At 43.0% G+C, this 20192-nt stretch overlaps 1 protein-coding gene across 1 annotated transcript in view; it reads right to left on the bottom strand.

Annotated features, from left to right (window-relative positions):
* Positions 1–1125: 1125 nt before the first annotated feature.
* syt9b (synaptotagmin IXb) overlaps positions 1126–20192 on the bottom strand; it is a 134456-nt gene continuing 115389 nt past the window's right edge. The window contains exon 7 of the mRNA XM_073049881.1: positions 1126–2559. Within this exon, the coding sequence (XP_072905982.1) occupies positions 2491–2559 (69 nt within the window). The 3' untranslated portion in view covers positions 1126–2490. The remainder of the gene's footprint in view (positions 2560–20192) is intronic.

Below are 20192 nucleotides of genomic sequence, written 5' to 3'. Positions count from 1 at the left end.
TTGAATTTGGAAACATGAGTGACTGCAAATGTTAGAATCCAAAACAAAAATCCTTGGATTTAGCTGTTCATCTCCAGAAACTCCTTGCCTCTGCTGTCAAAGACCTACACCTTGGAGGTCCCTTTCTAAATGTCTCCAGCTTCAAGGCATATGTTTCTGCAGATGCTGGACATCTTGAGAAACACATAGAAAATGCTGGAGGGACTCAGCAGGTCAGACAGCATCTATGGAGGGAGTAAACATTGGAGGGAGCCCCGTCAATGGAACTGGAAAAGGAGGGGGCAGAAGCTAAACTAAGAAGGTGGTGGGGGGGGGGGGGGCGCGAGGAGTACAAGCTAGCAGATGATAGGTAAATATAGCCAGGTTAGGGGAAAGGTGGGTGCATGGGTGGGTGATGGGGGGGTGAAGGAAGAAGCTGGAAGGGGATAGGTGGAAGAGGTAAAGTGCTGAAGAAGAAAATATCTGGATAGTCGGTGGAGAACTGGAGGCAAGAGGGAACTATAGCCAGGTGAGGAGAGGAGAAGGGGCAAGAGGGGAACAAGAATAGAGAATGGAAAAAGAGTGAGAAGGGGAAAGAGGGGGGAGACATTACCAAAAATTAGAGAAATTGATGTTCATGCCATCAGGCTGGAGGCTACCCAGAAAGAATATGAAATGTTGCTCCTCCAGCCTAGGTGGGCCTCATTGTGGACTGACATCTCGGAATGGGAATGGGAAGTTGAATTGAGATGGGTAATGACCAGGACAACCAGCCTTTTGTGGTGCACAGAGAGAAGGCCCCAAACAGCGACTCTTTATTACTTTCCATAGATGCTGCCTGATCTGCTGAATTCCTCCAGCATTTTGTGACTGTCCTACTTTAAGATGTTGTTTTCTTCACCAACCTTAGAACATCTGGCACAATGTTTTCTTGGCTGCCTCGGCCACAGTTATTTCCTGTTTATCAGCACTCATGTGAATTACCTCGGGAGGCCCTCTGTTACCTGAAGGTCACCATATACATTCAACTTCTGTGAAATTTATCAGTGAATTATGAAGTAAAAGTCATGGTAGGCATTAACACAAACAAGTTCATGTCAAAATTGTATCTTTTATTAGGAACTGAGATTTTTTTTTACATAACATATGTTTATAAAGAATAAATCACAGCACATTTAAAATGCGATTTTTTATATAATAAGAAAAAGGAATTTATTTTGCCTTAAAAATGAATCTCACCAAAAACTGGATGAATATAAGTGCTGACATTTTGTCTCGAGAGTAGAAATAACAGCTCTTCTTGCTATAAATTAAGGCCATAAGACCATAAGACATTGGAGCAGAATTAGGCCATTTGGTCCATCCAGTCAGCTCCACCAGTCCACCATGATTGATTTGTTATACCTCTCAACCCCCTTCTCCCCGTAACTATCGACACCCTTACAAATCAAGAATCTATCAACCTCTGCTATAAATACACCCAATGACTTGGCCTCCACAGCCGTCTGTGGTGATGATTTCCACAGATTCACCACCCTCTGGCGAAATAAATTCCTCCTCATCTCCATTCTAAAGGGACATCCCTCTATTCTGAGGCTGTGCCCTCTGGTCTTAGACTTCCCACTATTGGAAACATCCTCTCCACATCCATTCTGTCTAGGCTTTTCAATATTCGGTAGATTTCAGTAAGATTCCCCTTCATTCTTCAAAACTCCAGTTGAAGGCTCCAGGCTCAGAGCTGTCAAAAGCTCCTCACTCGTTAGACCTTTCATTTCTGTGATCATTCTTGTAATCTGACTCTGGACTCTTCCACTAATGGAAATATCCTCTCCATATCCACTTTATCCAGGCCAGTAGGTTCCAATGAGACTCCCTTCATCCTTGTGAACTCCAGCGGGTATAGGCCCAGAGCCATCAAACACTCCTCATACGTTGATACTTTCATTGCTGGGATCATTGTGGATCTCCCACTATCGGAAATATCCTCTCCATACCACTCTATCCCAGCCTTCCAGTATCTAGTAGGTTTTAATGAGATTGCCCCTCATCATTGTGAACTCAAGCAGGTACAGGCCCAGAGCCATCAAACACTCCTCATATGCTGCATTAAAGTAGTTTGGTTTCATTTTAATGGCAGATGTGGTCATAATTAATAGAGACCAAATAATACAGTCACATATTGGGACGACTAACAAAAAAACCCACTGCCATCGTCAGGAAGGATGTTATCAAAATCTTTCCTCACAATGGTTCACAGGTCACCTAACAGTGACATAGTAAGTGGTTACCCGGATATGATTAACTAGCATGCAACTGAATACAATGTCTTCATGCACGGGAAATTAAAAACAGGAAGATAGAGGGGAAAAAAAATAACGATTTCTGATTTGGGCCATTGTCAGAGAATTCCCAGTGCTCCGGCCTTTCCTGATTACAAGCCTTCAGGAATGTTTGTGATAAGGATCCTTGTGAAGTTCCTTGACGAGTTCCTGGGAGCTCCTCCCCCCTCTCTCAAGGAGACGGCGCATTCTTCAGGGAATTATAGGACCCCTGGTTGCCGACAGAAGATGGCCCCAGCCACTGTGTTACAAAGAAGTGAACAAAAGAATAGATAGCATTAGATTCATCCTTATTTGTGCTAAGAAAGTAAAATCATCGCTGCAGCATTGTCTCTTTCTCCATTCACTTTTCCGAATTGGAATTGGTTTATTATTGTCACATGTACTGAGATATAGTGAAAAGCTTGTCTTGTATACTGTTCATATAGATCACAGAGTATTGAACTAGAACAAGGTTAAAAATAACCAAATGCAGAATAAAGTGTAACAGCTACAGAGAAAACGCAGAGTAGAGTTCAAAGTATAAAGTAAGTTTATCATCAAAGTTTGGAGAAGAAGAATCTTAGAATCATAAACTACATACATACTTTGATAATAAATGTACCTGAACCTTGAATCTGTCACCATATACTATCTTGAGATTCATTCTCTTGCAGTCAATCACAGTAGAACAAAGAAATACAATAAAATCAATGAAAAACTATATACAAAGACTGACAAAAGAAGACAAACTGAAAACTAAAAAAACTGATAATATTGAGATGAGTTGCAGAGTCCTTGAGAGTGAGTCTATAGGATGTGGAATCAGTGCATGGCTGGGGTGAGTGAAGTTGTAGGCTTAGGTTCACTGTTCCTGAAGCTGCTGATGCGAGACCTTCTCTTTGCCCGGGTTTCACCCATACCTTTCCTGTACGGACACTTGGCCAAGTACCTTCTAATTGTTGTTAATGTACCCTCCACAACCACCTTCTCTGGCAGCTTGTTCCATGTATTGCCACACTCTGGGTGAGAAAAGTTACTCCTCAGGTTTCCACGAAATTTCTCCCCCTCCCCTCTCACCTTAAACCTTCTGCACACAAGTTGAGCACCCAAGCTGGTGCAGCCTTTCACTGAGTCTGCAAGAAAATGAATCTCAGGGTTGTATATGGTGACATACATGTACTTTGATAATAAATTTACTCCAAAATTTGAAAGAGACCTGATGAAGAGTCTTGGTCCAAAACATCAACTGTCCATTTCCCACTGCCTGATCCAGTGAGTTCCTCCAGAATTGTGTGTGTCTGTCTGTGCATGTGTGTGTCTCTGTGTGTGTGCGCATGCGTACGTGTGTGTCTGTGTGTGTCTGTGTGTGCAAGCGTCTGTCTGTGTGAGTGTGCATGTGTCTGTGTGTGCATGTGTGTGTGTGTCTGTGTGAGTGTGTCTGTGTGTGTGTGTGCAAGCGCGTGTGTGTGTGTGTGCATGTGTGTGTCTCTGTGTGTGTGCGCATGCGTACGTGTGTGTGTCTATGTGTGCGAGTGTGTGTGTGTCTGTGTGTGCAAGCATGTGTGTGTGTGTCTATGTGTGTGAGTGTGTGTGTCTGTGTGCAAGCGTGTGTGTGTGAGTGTGTTTGTGTGTGTGAGTGTGTGTCTGTGTCTGTGTGAGTGTGTGTGTGTGTGTCTGTGTGTGCATGTGTGTGTCTCTGTGTGTGTGCGCGTGCGTACGTGTGTGTGTGTGTGTGTCTGTGTGTGCAAGTGTGTGTCTCTGTGTGTGTGCGCGTGCGTACGTGTGTGTCTATGTGTGCGAGTGTGTGTGTCTGTGTGTGCAAGCATGTGTGTGTGTGTCTATGTGTGCGAGTGTGTGTGTCTGTGTGTGCGAGTGTGTGTGTGTCTGTGTCTGTGTGAGTGTGTCTGTGTGTGCAAGTGTGTGTGTGTGTGTGTGTGTGTGTGTGTGTTGATCCAGATTTCTTACATCTGCAGTCTCCCTTGTGTTACAGAATGAGGTCTTGCCAATTACAATTATGACCGTGGATACAGAGACGGTGAATTCTGTTTCACTCCGGCTGATTCCATTGGCCTCGTTCCCACTGCAATTTCAACAGAAATCACTATTTGACCTCCAAAATAAGGATACTGTAACTTAACCCTGTCTCCAAGGAGATTTCTGTGACAGGAATACATCCAGGCAGTGTGAGTTGACTCAATGATTTCCTCGTCTTCAATCTATCATGCACATATCTGGCAGGGTCCCAGCAAACCACCCCTCCCTTCCACCTCAGGCTGGACATTTGCTGAATGAGACACTGGCAGTGAAATAAGATGTGGTCTTGCCAATGTAAACTTCCTGCCAGGCCTGATGGAATCTTATGCAAGGCAAGATGCAACTAGCAGGCTCGAAGAAGGATGTATTATACTTGGGCTAAGGGCAGAATGGGTTTAGGGACAATGGGGAGAAGCAGAGGGTGAGAAAAGAGATAACACAGGTACAGAATCAGAATCAGAATCAGACTTTAATCGCCAAGTACCTATGCACATACAAGGAATTTACTTCCGGCAGATGTTGTCTCTCTGCTCATAACAATAATAATGATAAATATAAATGAAAATATAGATTATACATACAGGTAGTGCAATCCAAGTAATAGTTAGCCGACAGTTAACCGGCAGTTAACTGTCCAGCAAAGTGACCGCAGTAGGGAAAAAACTTCTCCAGTGCCTATTAGTCTTAGTCTGGAGGGATCTGAAGCGCCTACCAGACGGAAGCAGATCAAACAGTCCGTGCGCAGGATGGGAGGAGTCCTTTATGATGTTCCCCGCCCTCTTCTTCAACCTGGAAGAGTACAGGTCCACAATAGAGGGCAGGGAGGCTCCAATCTAATGTAGGAGGTACAAACTTCCTCTGGATTCAAAAACCAATGACTTAGGGCAGCACAAGCTCATCAGAGCATAAGTCCATAGACATGGGAGCAGAATTAAACAATTAAGCCCATTGAGCCTGCCCCACTGTCCCATCATGGTTGATTAATTTTTCACTCCCAACCCCATTGTCCTGCCTTCTCCCTGTAACTTCTGACGTCCTAATCAAGAACCTACCCACCTCCACATTAAACTCACACAAGGACTTGCCTCCACAGCTATCTGTGACAATGAATTCCATAGATACACCACTCTCTGGCTGAAGAAATTCCTCCTCATAACTGTTCTAAAGGACATTCTATTCTGAGGCTGTGCCCTCTGGAGCTAGATTCCCTCACTGTAGGAAAAATCCTGTCCACATCCACTCTATCTAGATCTTCCAAAATTGTTAGGTTTCAATTCATTATTCTAAACTCCAGTGAGTACAGGCCCAGGGCCATTAAATCTTCTTCATTCCTCAAACCTTTCATTCCTAGGATCATTCTCATGAACGTCCCCAGACCCTCTCTAGTGCCAGCACATCCTTTCTTAGATACAGAGCCCAAAACTGCTCACAACACACCACATGTGGTCTGTCCAATGCCTATAAAGCCTCATCATCACATCCTTGCCTCAGCATTATGTCCTTCCTGTCTGGCCCTGTTTGTACTTCCCTGTACTGAATGACAGGGTGGAGATATGTCTCCACCAAAGGAGGTGTAAGGCACTTCTTCCCTCTGCTAGTCTGCAGGTCACCCTTGGGCAGCTGCTTAGCCCCCTGATCAAGGTCACGTTAATCCATGGGAGCAGGTGGTGGATGGTTGTATGAGCAGCTGGTGCAGATCACAAATCCTGGTTATGCGACCACTGACACCAGGCAGACGATCTCTGAAGAGTATTGATAATGGCTGGGGACACCCGTCTTGTAAAGACACTGGCCAGAAGAAGGTAATGGCAAGCCACTTCTGTAGAAAAATTTGCCAAGAACAGTCATGATCATGAGACCAGGATCCCCCACGTCATATGACACAACACATAATGAATGAATAGGTACTGAGTTCTGACTCTCAGTGTGAAAATGTTCCCCTCACATCTGCCCTCCTTTGTGTCTTTGCCCGTGGATTTGTGTTCTCTTCTCCTTGAACCTTTCCTTCCAGGAACTATAGTGCCTGTCCCTGCCAGCTCAGGATGCTGGAGGGTCACTGCTCACGTTATAGCTTCAAAGTTCAAAGTGTATTTATTATCAAAGTACGTGTATTGTATGTCACCATGTACTACTTTGAGATACATTTTCTGGTAGGTATTTACAAAAAAATAAAGGAATACATTAGAATTTATTAAGAAAAAAACTGTATGTAACAAAGACTGACAAGCAACCACTGTGCAAATGAGGACAAACTGTGTAAATAATAAATAAACTCAATAAATAAATAATTCTGAGAACATGTAAAGTCCCAGAAAGATCACAAGACCACAGGATAAAGGAGCAGAATTAGGCCATTTGCTGTATCGAGTCTGCTCCACCGTTTCATCATGGCTGATTCATTTTTCTCTCAACCCTGTTCTCCTTCTCCCCGTATTCCTTCATGGTCTGACTAATCAACAATCTAACTACTTCTGCCTTAAATATACCCAATGGTTTGGCCTCCACAGCCACCTGCGACAACGAATTCCACAGATTCACCACCCTCTGGCTGAAGAAATTCCTCCTCATCTCCATTCTAAGTGTACATCCCTCTATTTTGAAGCTGTGTCCTCTGGTCCTAGACTCACCCACCTTAGGGAACATCCTCTCCACATCCACTCTATCCAGGCTTTTCAACATTCAATAGCTTTCAATGAGGTCATCCCTCATTCTTCTGAATTCCAGTGAGTAGTGGCCCAGGAGCCATCGAACGATCCTCATATAACTAGAAAGCAGGACTGCAGTTTGTGGTGTTGGTTGAGAGCTGCAGTGCAGGAGTAAGTTCTGTAAAATAACTGTTCCTGAACTTGCTGGTGTGGGACCTAAGGCTTCTGTATCTCTTGCCTGATGGTAGTGGTGAGAGGAGAGCAAGGCCTGGATGGTGGGGGTCCTCGATGATGGATGCTGCTGTCTCATGGTAGTATTCCTCGCAGATGGTGGGGAGGTCTTTGCCTGTGATGGAAAGAGCTGGATTCACCACTTTCTGTAAATGTCTCTGTTCCTGGGTTTAAAAGGTTAAAGACTGAGTAAAGCCCCAGCTGCTCACTGTTCCTCTCCGCGCAAGGGTGTGAAATGCAAGCCGGAATCTTCTCTCACATAATTCCCTACTGGCTGACACATTCCTAGGGTGAGGAGTTGAGGAGGAGGGAAGAGTTACTCATCTGCTGCAGAGTTTAGCATGGAGGCGGGAATGATACAGAGCCTTCTGCCAAGAAATGGGCAATTCAGTCCTTCTCTGTGAGTCTCCTGCTGCCCCATCCTCCAGTTCCATTCACCCTCATGTGTTTAACCAAGTTGTGCTTTACCCTGTTCACTGCCTAAACACTCTCTGTGAGAGAAGTTTCCACATAAACTGGAGACAGGACCTTCGACAGGGAAACAAGCTCTGGCCCTACTCCTCCATGATATGTTGCCAAGTGAGCTGGCCCGATCTGCCCGTGTTTGGCCCATAACGTTCTAAATCTCTTCTATCCATATGGACTTATTGAGGAGGCTTTTAAATGTTGCTAGTGTGTCTCCTCCTCAACCACTATTTCTGGCACCTCCCTCGGGTGAAGAAGCTATCCTTAATTCCCATTCTAAAGCGCTTGCCAGCAGCTGGCCTTCAAGTGTGGCTTAGCTACTAAGCGTAGTGGAACCATTTCTACTGACAGGAGAAAGGGCAAAGTCAGGTTGCTGTCACCTTAAAACCAGTCACTTCGGGCAGATGGGGCCCGTCAGCCATGGCTGGCAGCTCATCTAGGAGAAGGAAAATCTGATCTGAAACATCTGCTGCCTTGCAGTTGTACCAACTCTTGGGAAAGGCTTTGGGAAATATCTGGAGCTGGAGTCCTGAAGGCAGTCCTACGTTGAGTTCAATGCTGACTGGCAACTCCTGCGACACTGTTGGTGCTGAACTGTATCAGTCTCTGCCGTTCCTTTGGATTCATCATCAGCGTGGTGAGGGTGAGTCTGCTACAAGGGCAATAGCTTGCTCTCCATATCATACTGCCCTGGCCTGCGTATCGAATGTAGACAGCTAGGATGCAACATCCATTGTCAATCTCGACCAACCGTGCCTCAAAACCTCGAATCTCTCACCTCTGATCTTAAACCCATGCCCTTTTTCTTTTTCATAGTGGTAAAGCAGTAAATTGTTTCATTATTGTCACAGGTATTGAAGAACAATGGAAAAACTTGTCCGACAAACCTCCATACAAATCAGTTAATTACACGTTGCATTGAGGTAAAACAACAACAGACTGCAGAATGAAGTGTAATGGCTACAAAGGAAGTGCAGTGCAGGCAGACAGCAATGAGATAGCTTGTAAGGTGAGTCCAATATAGCACTCTGGCACTGGGTAGAGCTCTCTTGAGCTGATATCTTTATCACAGGAGTGTAGGTTGAGCAAGTGAGAGTTTTTCTCTGGAGTGAAGGAAGATGAAAGGTGACTTGATAGAGGTGTACAAGATGAAAAGAGGCATCGATCAAGTGGGTAGCCAGAGACTTCCACAGACTTTTTCCTAAGGTGAAAATGGCTAATACGAGGGGGCGTAATTTAAGCTGATTGGAGAAAAGTACAAGGGGGATGTCAGATGTCGGATTTTTACACAGAGAATGGTGGGTGAATGGAAAAAGCTGGCAGGGTTGGTGGTAGAGGCAGATACATTGGGGACATTTAAGAGACTCTTAAATTGGCATACAGTAGATGATAGAAAAATAGAGGACTGTGTAGGAGGGAACGGTTAGACTGATCTTAGAGTAGGTTAAAATTTCAGCATAACATGGTTGGTCGAAGAGATTGTATGACATTCTATGTTCTAAACCATATTTAAACTTTCTTGTCAGAAAGTGCCAGTGATTTTCAAAGTTCAAAGTAAATTTATTACCAAAGTGCACTTATGTCACTATATCCAACCCTGAGGGCGTTCACAGTAAATACAGGAAACATAATAGAATCAATGAAAGACCTTCCCCAAAAGGACAAATAACCAATGTGTAAAAGACAACAAACTGTGCAAATACAAAAGAAAAAAAATATACAGTAATAATAATAAATAAATAAGAAATAAATATTGAGAACATGTGTTGAAGATTCCTTGAAAATAAGTCCATGGGTTGTGAGAACAGTTCAGTGAAGGGGCAAGTGATGTTATCACCACTGGTTCAAGACCCTGATGGGTGAAGGAGGAGGAGTGACAGAACTATGGGACACTGGAAGAAAGGTTGCAAGGTATGGTGGTCAGCACAGATGGTGTGACACAGCTGGAGGTACAGGGCAGGTGAACAGACATATGAAAGCAAAGAGTTAAAAAGCAGAAGACAGACACAGACTATTCTTCACACTCATTTTCCTCTAACTAATCTTATCCACCCCACGTTACTATCAGCTGGTCCTCATAATCCCATTCCTCACTAACTCACTTTGGACAACTAAACTCCCAACCCACACGTTTTTGGCATCACCTGTGAACTTCTATATTGTGACCCCTGCATCTAGCTTCTTCCTCACCACCATCAGATTTCTGAACGGACCATGAAGCCATGAACACTATTTATTTATTTTTAATATATTTCTATTAGTGACTTATCATCTCTTATGTATTGCAGTACACTGCTATATGTAAAACAATGAAGTTCATGACATATGTCAGTGCATCAATGTTTCTGATCAGCGACCCTTCATCCCCTGAAAATCAGAACATTCCCAGTTGTGATGAAAGGTCACCAAGATGAAATGATGACTCTGTTTTCATCTCCACATTGGCTGCCTGACTGTTAAGTAATTCCAGCATTTTCTTTAGGAGTTTGAGGAGAATTGGTATATCACCAAAAACAGTAGCAGTTTTTTACAGAAGTACTGTGCAGAACATTTCTGCCTAGTATGGAGGGGCCACTGCACAGGACTGGAAAAAACTGCAGAAAGTTGAAACTTCAGCTGGCTCTATCATGGGCACTAGCCTTCTCAGCTTTAAGGACATCTTCAAAAGGCAATGCCTCAGAAAGGTGGCATCCATCATTAAGGACCCCCACCATGCAGACTATAAGACCATAAGATATAGGATAGGGGCAGAATTATGCCATTTGGACCATCAAGCCTGCTCCACCATTTCATTACGGCTGATCCAATTTTCTTCTCAGCACGTATCCCCTGCCTTCTCCCCATATCCCTTCATGCCTGACCAATGAAGAATCTATCAACCTCTGCCTTAAACATACATAAAACATACATAAACATACATTACTCAGAGAGTGATAGCTGTGTGGAATGAGCTTCCTGTAGAAGTAGTAGAGGCCAGTTCAGTTGTGTCATTTAAGGTAAAATTGGATAGGTATACGGACAGGAAAGGAGTGGAGGGTTATGGGCTGAGTGCGGGTAGGTGGGACTAGGTGAGATTAAGAGTTCGGCACGGACTAGGAGGGCTGAGATGGCCTGTTTCCGTGCTGTGATTGTTATATGGTTATATGGTTAAAACCTCGGCCTCCACAGCTGTCTGTGGCAAAGAATTCCACAGATTCACCACTCTCTGGCTAAAGAAATTCCTCCTCATCTCCATTCTAAAGGTACATCCCTCTGTTCTCTGGTCCTACGCTCCCCATCATAGGAAACGTCCTGTCCACATCCACTCTATCAAGACCTTTCAGCATTTGATACGTTTCAATGAGGTCACCCCTCATTCTTCAGAATTCTAGTGAATACAGGCCCAGAGCCATTGAATGTTCTTCATATGACAAGCCATTCAATTCTGGAATCATTGTCATGAACCTCCTTTGAACCCTCTCCAGTTTCAGTCCAAAACTGCTCTCAGTACTCCAAGTGAGGCCTCACCAGTGCTTTATAAAATCTCAAAATTACAAAGTTGCTTTTATATTCTAGTCCACTTCAAATGAATGCTAACATTGGATTTGCCTGCCTCACCGCAGCCTCAACCTGCAAAGTAACCTTTAAGGAATCCTGCACACGGAATCCCAATTCCTTTTGCACCTCAGTTTTTCATATTTTCTCTCCGTTTAGAAAATAGTCAACCCTTTCATTTCTACCACCAAAGTGCACCACACATTTCCTGACACTGTATTCCGTTTGCCATTTCTTTGCCCATTCTCCTAATCTGTCTGTCCTTCTGTAGCCTCTCTACTTCCTCAAAACTACCTGCCCTCCACCTAGCTTCATATTGTTTGCAAACTTTACAACAAAGCCATTATCCAAATCTTTGAAAAAATCATCGAACAAAGCCATCATCCAAATCGTTGACATATAACTTAAAAAAGAATCAGTCCCAACACAGATCCCTGTGGAACACCACTAGTCACAGCAACCAGTTTATTCCTGCTCTTTGCCTCTTGCCATTCAGCCATTCAGCTACTGCTTTATCCATGCTAGAATCTTTCCTGTAATACCGTGGGCTCTTAGCTTGTTAGGCAGCCTCATGTGTGGCACCTTGGTAAAGGCTTTCTGAAAATCCAAGTACACAATATCAACTGATTCTCCTTTGTTTATCCTGCTTATTATTTTTTCAAAGAATTACAACAGATTTGTCAGGCAAGATTTTCCCTTGATGAAACAATGCTGACTATGGCCTATCTTATCATGTGCCTCCAAGTACCCTGAGAACTCATCCCTAATAATTGACTCCAACAACTTCCCAACCACTGAGGTCTGACTAACTGGCCTAAAGTTTCCTTTATTCTGTCTCTCTCCCTTCTTGAAGAGTGAAATGACATTTGCAATTTTCCAGCTTCTGGAACCATTCCAGAAACTAGTGATTCTTGAAAGATCATTTCTAAAACCTCCATGATCTTTTCAGTTACCTCTTTCAGAGTCCTGGGGTGTACACCATCTGGTCCAGGTGACTTACCTACCTTCTGACCTTTCAGATTCCCAAGAACCTTCTCTCTAGTAATGGTGAATTCACACACTTCATGACCCCTTGCATCTAGAACTTCCACCATATACTGCTAGTGACTTTTGCAGAGAAGAGTGATACAAGACAGACCATGCCCTCTTCTCATTGCTATTATCAAGGAACAGGTACGGGAGCCTGAAGACACACACTCAATGTTTCAGGAATAGCATCTTCCCCACCGCTACCCGATTTCTGAATGGACAATGAAACCATGAACACTAAATCACTACTTTCCCCCTCATTTAGGCACAACTTATTTAACATTTTTTTAATATACTTATTGTAATTTATAACTTCTATTACTATATAGTGCACTGTACTGCTGCCCTAAAACAAAAAAAATCATGAGATATGGTGGTGATATTGAACCTGATTCTGAATAATACAGCACAGAAACAGACCCTTCAGCCCAACTGGCCCATACTAACCAAAATACTCCATCCAGTCCAGTCCCATTTGTCAGAGTTTTGCTCATAACCTTCTACACCTTTCTAATCCATGTACCTGTGTTTTAAATGTTGTTATTGTACCCGCCTTAAACACTTCCTCTAGCAGCTCATTCCTCATAGATATTGCCCTTTTGTATATAAAAAAAGTTGTCCTTTAATTTCCTCTTAAATTAATTCCCTCTCAGTTAAAATGTTTCATTGCAACTTAGATGTTTTTTATACATTGCACTACACAACTGCCACAAAACAACAAATTTCATGAGATATGTCAGTGACATTGAACCTGACACTAATTCTGATTCTTGATCACCTAAGCATGGGAAACAGACTGACTCCATTCACCCATTCTATTCCCCTCATGTTTTTATACATCTCTATAAAATCAGCGGGTGGTGAGTTGGAGATGCATTTCTACAAAAGGATGCGCAAGGCGCTATTCCCTACACTAACCTGCAGGTCACCCTTGGGCATAGCACGTGCTTAGACCCCCCCGATCAGGGTCACATGAAGCCATGGGACCAGGTGGTGGACGGATGTTTGAGCAGCTGGTGCATATCACAAGTACCAGTTATGCGACCTCTGATTCCAGACAATCTCTGAAGAGTATAGATAATGACTGGGGTCACCTGTCTTGTAAAGACACTGCCCAGAAGAAGGCAATGGCAAACCACTTTCTGTAGAAAAATTGCCAAGAATAAACATGATCATGAGACCATGATTGCCCGCGTCATACAGCATAACACATAATGATGATGATAAGATCACCTATTGTGAAATAAGTTTAATTTCAGCATCAAAACCTCCAGGGAGAGAAGGAGTTAAATTGTAAAAAACTGAACCCTGAATCAATGAGTCACCAACAACTTTTGATGTGCAGCAACATTTTAAAAAAATCTCTTGTCACAATCAAAGGCTTGTTCGCAATTGTGAGTCAGAGGGTTAAGAGCAATTTATGCAGAGACACCAGTGAGGTGTTGAAGGAGTATTGCACTGCAGGAGACAACGTCATTTGATCTGTTGGGCACATTTACAAGGAACACAGCCACAAGAAAGCAGAATTCATCATCAAGGACACATACCATCCCAGTCATGCTCCCTTCTTGCTACTGCCATGCACAAGAAGGTACAGGAGCCTCGGACCCACACCACCAGATTCAGGAGCATTTATTACCCCTCAACCATCAGGCTCTTGAAACGGGGGGATAACTTCACCCACCTCAGCACTGACTAATTCCACAACCTACAGACTCACTTTCAAGGACTCGTCAGCTCACACTCTCAGTATTAATTATTTTTATATTTGCACAGTTTGTCTTCTTCTACACAATGGTTCTTTATCTTTGTTATTTATAGGTTTTCATAAATTCTATTGTATTCGTTTAATTTCATGTAAATGCCTGCAAGAAAATGAATCTCAAGGTGACATGTGCACTTTGATAATAAATTTACATTAAACTTTTGAACTTTGGAAGCTCCAGTGCACTCCCAGCTTTATACGTGGGCACTGTCAAAAGTATCCTGACCAGTTGCATCATGGCCTGGTACAGCAATCTGAATGCACAGGAATGCAGGAGAATTACAATCAGATTTATTATCACTGACTAACAGGGTTAGTAGTTTTGCAGTTTGTAGTTTGTAGTTTTGTATCAAAGGTGTAAAATGACTATTGCTCATTTGTTACGTGCCAAGTTGTATGATATATGCACTCATGACCTTATCATGACCGCGATTACTCTTGGTAGTCTTTTCTACTGAGGTGGTTTGTCAGTGCCTTCTTCTGGGCAGTGTCTTTACAAAGCGGTGACCCCAGCCATTATCAATACTCTTCAGAGATTGCCTGCCTGGTGTCAGTGGTCACATAACCAGGACCTGTGATATGCACCACCTGCTCCCATGGCTTCACATGACCCTGATTGGGGGGAATAAGCTGATCTTGCCCAAGGGTAACCTGCGGGTTAGTGGAGGGTCATCTCTTTTTGTAGAGGGGCATCTCCATCCCACCACCCAGAAAATTACTACAAACAAACAAACAAACAAATAAATAAATAAATCTAGAGAAAATAAATTATAGGATGGTGTTTATAGGCTCAGAATCTCAAAGCAGAGGAAAAGAAACTATGGACCAAAGTACCTGCCTAAGCCAGTTCCATTTGTCCAAATATGGCACATATCACTCTTATCTTTCCTATCCATATGCCTGTCCACGAGTCTCTTAAATTTTGTTAATGTTCTTGCCTCACCTTCCTCTGGCAGTTCCTTTCATATACAGACAAGCTTCTGGCTGAAGAAGTTGTCCCTCATTTCCATTTAAATCCTTCCCTTCTCACCTGAAACCTTTACCATCTAGTTTCGTAGGTCTTTAATTTTGGTCAGCATAGCTCAGTGGAATGCCCTTCACTCCAATAGATCAGTAGGAAGCACTCCCAAAGCTTGGATCTGAGGTCTAAAACCAATCTCTTGAGTACATCTTGAAACAGGGTTGTCGTCTAGCTGCCAATTTGTGCACATTCTGGTGTCACCTACCAGATGCTAAGCATCTGGTAGGCAGATGCTAATCTTTGTGAACTCACTGCACTAGATCCTGAAAACCAACAATATATTCATGCCGCCTGTGTTGGACTTTGAGGGCCTTGTTAATTCTCAGGGAAGTCTAGATACCCTACTGATAAACATTTTGGTCACAATCCTTATAAATTGAAAAGTTCACAGGATGGGAAAAAGCTGCAGAAGGCTGTAAACTCAGCCAGCTGCATCATGAGCTTTATCCTCGCCAGCATCCAGACACCTTCAAAAATCCATCACCCAGGGCATATCCTTTACACTTTACCACTATCAGGGAGGAGGTACAGGAGGTACACACACTCACTGTTAGGAACACAGAACATAGAACAGGAGAGCACAGGAACACAGCCTTCAATGTTGTGCCAAGCCAATTAAATTAGTCATTAAATGGCCAAGTAAACTAATCTCTTCTGCCTACACAATGTCCATATCCTGCCGTTTCCCTTCCAATCATGTGTCTATCTAAATGTCTCTTAAAGTCACCCATGTATCTGCCTCTGCCACCACCCCAGGCAGCTCATTCCAGGAACCCACCACTTGCTGTGTGTAAAAAAACATGTCCCTCACATCTGCTTTGAAATTACCCCCTCTCACCTTAAATCCATGCCCTATGTATTAAACCCATGCCTGATGTATTAGACATCTCAAACCTGGGAAAAAGATATTGTCTGTCTGCTCCATCTATGCCTCTCTCAATTTTATAAATCTCCCCTCAGCCCCTGCCACTCCAGAGAAAACAATCCAAGTTTGTCCAACCTCTCGTTATAGCACCATGTCTTCTAATCTAGGCATCATCCTGTTAAACCTCTTCTGTACTCTCTCCAAAACCTTGACATCTTTCCTATAATGGGGGGACCAGAACTGTATGTATGTAATACTCCAGATGCAGCCGAACTAGAGTTTTGTAAAGTTGCAACATGACTTCCTGGCTTTCAAAATCGATGCCTTGATGAATAAGGCAAGTGTCCCAGATGACTTCTCAACCTGTGTAGCCTCTTTCAGGGTACAGTTGTTTTCGGAATAACTTCTTTCCCTCTGCCATCAGATTTTTGAATGAACAATGAACTCATAAACATTACTTCACTGTTTTTTGCACTACTTATTGAATTATTTATATATATATATATATTTTTTTAATTTTAGTTTATAGTATATTTTATGTAGTGCACTGTACCACTGTCACAAAACAACAAGGTTTACAACATAGTGTATGCCAATGATAATGAACCTGATTCTGATTTAAAAGAAATTGTTATTGGATTATCTTCAAGATTTACATTTCAACTTTGCTTTAACAGGAGGTTCAGTAGCCTGTGTACAGAGAGTTAGTGAAATGCATCCTACAAATCCAGAATAACACATACAAAATGCTAGAGGAACTCAGCAGGTCAGGAGCACCTGTGGAGAGGAATAAACATTGAACATTTCTGGTGAGCCCCTTCTTCAGGACTGAAAAGGAAGGGAGAAGATGCCATCATAACAATGTGAGAGAAGGGGAAAGAGGATAGCTGGAGAGTCATCTTGTAAAGTTTAAAGTCCATGCTTTGGGAATTACTTCAAAGTTTACAAAACATCTAGAACTATGTATTATAAACATATAGATTCTACAGATGCTGCAAATCCAGAGCAACTCACATAAAATTCTGTGGGAACTCAGCAGGTCAGGCAAAATCTATGCAAAGGAGTGAACAGTCACTATTTCAGGCTGAGATGTTCAATCTTTATGAGCCCTGATGAACGGTCTCAGCCAAAAATATTGGCTCATTATTCATTTCCATAGATGATGCCTGACCTGCTGAGTTCCTCCAGAATTTTGTGTCTGTTGCTCTGGACTTCCAGCATCTGTGGAATATCTTGTATTTGCAAAAGTGGAGGGAAACTGAGGAGAACTTTTATTCAATTTCACCAAGAGGACAGGGTAGATTCAATAGTAAGACACTGGGTAAGTGTTTGAAAAGGCAAATGTTTCAGAGACAGGGAGGAAAGAATATCAGAGCAAAACCAATTTTCTTGCTTTATTTCTGTGAGGTAAACATTGCTGTCAAGACCAGTCTTTATTACACACCAGCGCTGTACAACAGTGAATTCCTCCATTAAACTACCCTCACCCTCCCCATATAATCTTTAATCCAGTTAAAGATCTCCGATAACCTTGCCTCAATTCTTAACTAACATCATTTTTATGATATGGTGCAAAGCTATTTTTATCGATGCAGCACAGAAAGCATCCCATCTGGATGTATCACAGCTTGGTACGGCAACTGCTCTGCCTGTGACCATCAGAAACTGCAGAGAGTTATGTGAACACAGTTCAGCTGTGAACAAGCCAACTCCCCATGTCTACACTTCTCACTGACTTAGTGAGGCAACCAGCATAAGCAAAGTTCCCACCCAGCCCAGGCATTCTCTCTTCACACCTCTCCCTTCAGGCAGAAGATATCAAAATCTAAAAGCACACACCTCTAGTCTCAAAGGCTACTTCTATCCCACTGCTAGTGGATATCTTGTACAATAAGATGATTTTTTTTTACCTTCCTGTCTATCCCGTTATGACCTTACACTTTATTATCTGCCTGCACTGCACTACCATAGAGTATTGAACAGTTCAGAACATTGTGATGACCTTCTAACCTACTCTGAGACCAATCTAACCCTTCCTTCCTACAGAGCCCTCCATTTTTCTATCCATGTGCCAATCTAAGAGTTTTAAAAATGTCCCTAATGCATCTGTCTCTACATCCCCTCTGTCAGTGTGTTTCACATGTTCACCCCTCTCTGTCTAAAAACACCGCTGACATCTCCTTTATACCCCCTGGGAAAGAGTTGCTGGCTGTCTACTCTATCTATGCCTCTTATGATCTTGCATACCTCTATCAAGTCAACGCTCATCCTCCTTCACGCCAAAGGGAAAAGCCCCAGCTCCCTCAACATCTCCTCATAAACCTGCTCTCTAATTCGGGCAGCATCCCGGCAACACACACACAATGCTGGGGGAGCTCAGCCGGTCAGGTAGCATGTATGGAAGTTAATAAACGGTCAATATTTTGGGCTGAGACCCTTCATCAGGACTGCAAAGGAACAGGAAAGATGCCAAAATAAAAAGGTGGGTGGAGGGGAAGGAGGACAAGGTAGAAGGTGATAGACGAAGCCAGGGAGTAGGAAAGATGGAGAGGAGAATGAACCATAGGAGAAGGGGAAGAAGAAGGAGCACTAAGGGTAGGTGACAGGCAGGTGAAAAGAGGTAAGAGGCCAGATTGAGCAATTGAAGAATAGGGGAGGTGGTAGGATTTTATTTTACCTGAAGGAGAAATTGACATTGATGCCAATAAGTTGGAGGCTACCCAGACGGAATATAAGGTGTTATTCTTCCATCCTGAGGGTGGGCTCATTGGGGTATAAGAGGAGACCATGGACCAACATGTTGGATTGGGAATGGGAATGGGAATTAAACCGGGTAAATTTTCTGCGTACCCTCTCTAAAGCTTCTACATCCTTCCTATAATGAAGTGGTCAGAACTGAAATCAATACTCTAAGTTTGGTATAACCAGAGTTTTATGGAACTGCAACATTACTTGGTGGCTCTTGAACTCAATCCCCTGTAATGAGGTGACCAGAAATGAACACTAAGTAGTCGAGAGATAAGCCATAATTATGCAGAATGAAATCTCACCTCCCACATGAGGAAGTGACATAAAAGCATAAGACATTGGAGCAGAATTAGTCCATTCAGCCCATCGAGTCTGCTCCGCCATTCCGTCATGGCTGATTTAATATCCCTCTCAGCTCCATTCTCCTGCCTTCTCCCTAGTCCTGATCACAAACCTGTCAACCTCCGCCTTAAATATTCCCATCCTTCTGTGGCAATGAATTCCATAGATCTACCACTCCTTGGCTAGCGAAATTCCTCCTCATCTCTGTTCTAAATAGATGTCCCTCCAGGAATCCTGCCTTGCAGAAATGTGGTCGTCATATTTCCAGATACCAAGGGACTGAGTTCTAGAATTCCTTCTATAAAATCCATTAGCCATTTTCTCTTGCTGAGATGCTCCTTATCAGATCAATGTCCACGTCAGTTTTTGTGATTCAGTCACCCAGTATGACTGATAGTGTACTAAATTATTAAGTATCTCCTGTACTTAATAAAGTGGCCACTGCGTGTATATTCATAGTCTTCTGTTGTTGTAGCCCATCCATTTCAAGGTTCAATGTGTTGTACGTTCAGAGATGATCATCTGCACACCACTGTTGTAATGTGTGATTATTTGAGTTACCGTCACCTTGAACCAGTCTGGCCATTCTCCTCTGAGCTCTTTCATTAATGAGGTATTTTCACAAACAGAACAGCCACTCACTGGATGCCTTTTAGTCTTTCACGCTATTCTCTAAAACTCTAGAGACCATTGTTTGTGAAAATTCCAGGAGATCAGCAGTTTCTGAGATACTCAAACCACCCTGTCTGGCACAGTCAAAGTCACTGGGATCACATTTCTTCCCCATTCTGATGTTCGGTCTGAACATCAACTGAACCTCTTGACCATATCTGCATGCTTTTATGTATCAAGTTGGTACCTTATGATTGGCAGATTAGATATTTGCATTAACAAGCTGGTGTACAGGTGTACCTAATAAAGCGGCCAAAGTGTGTATAAAATAGACTATAAACTACAATAAGAAATTTTTATTTCCCTATTTAGCAACAAGCAGTCTGCTGGAGGAACACTGCAGGCTGATCAGAATCTGAAGGGAGAGAGGAGCAGTTGGTGTTTCAGGTCAGAATCCTACCTCAGAGTGGAGAGGGGAGATGGCTGATATAAAGAGGATAAGGGGAATGGTGACAAAGGATTGGGAGGTGATTGATGGTTTAGGGAGGAGTGTATGATGACAGGTAAGTACGGCCAGGTAGGGGATGTGAGAGATCGCATT

This window comes from Hemitrygon akajei, chromosome 6 (genome assembly GCF_048418815.1).
Source record: "Hemitrygon akajei chromosome 6, sHemAka1.3, whole genome shotgun sequence".
In the NCBI taxonomy this organism is placed as follows: domain Eukaryota; kingdom Metazoa; phylum Chordata; class Chondrichthyes; order Myliobatiformes; family Dasyatidae; genus Hemitrygon; species Hemitrygon akajei.
The sequence above is the reverse complement of the archived record's forward strand: the minus strand, read 5'-3'. Positions and strand labels throughout refer to the sequence as shown.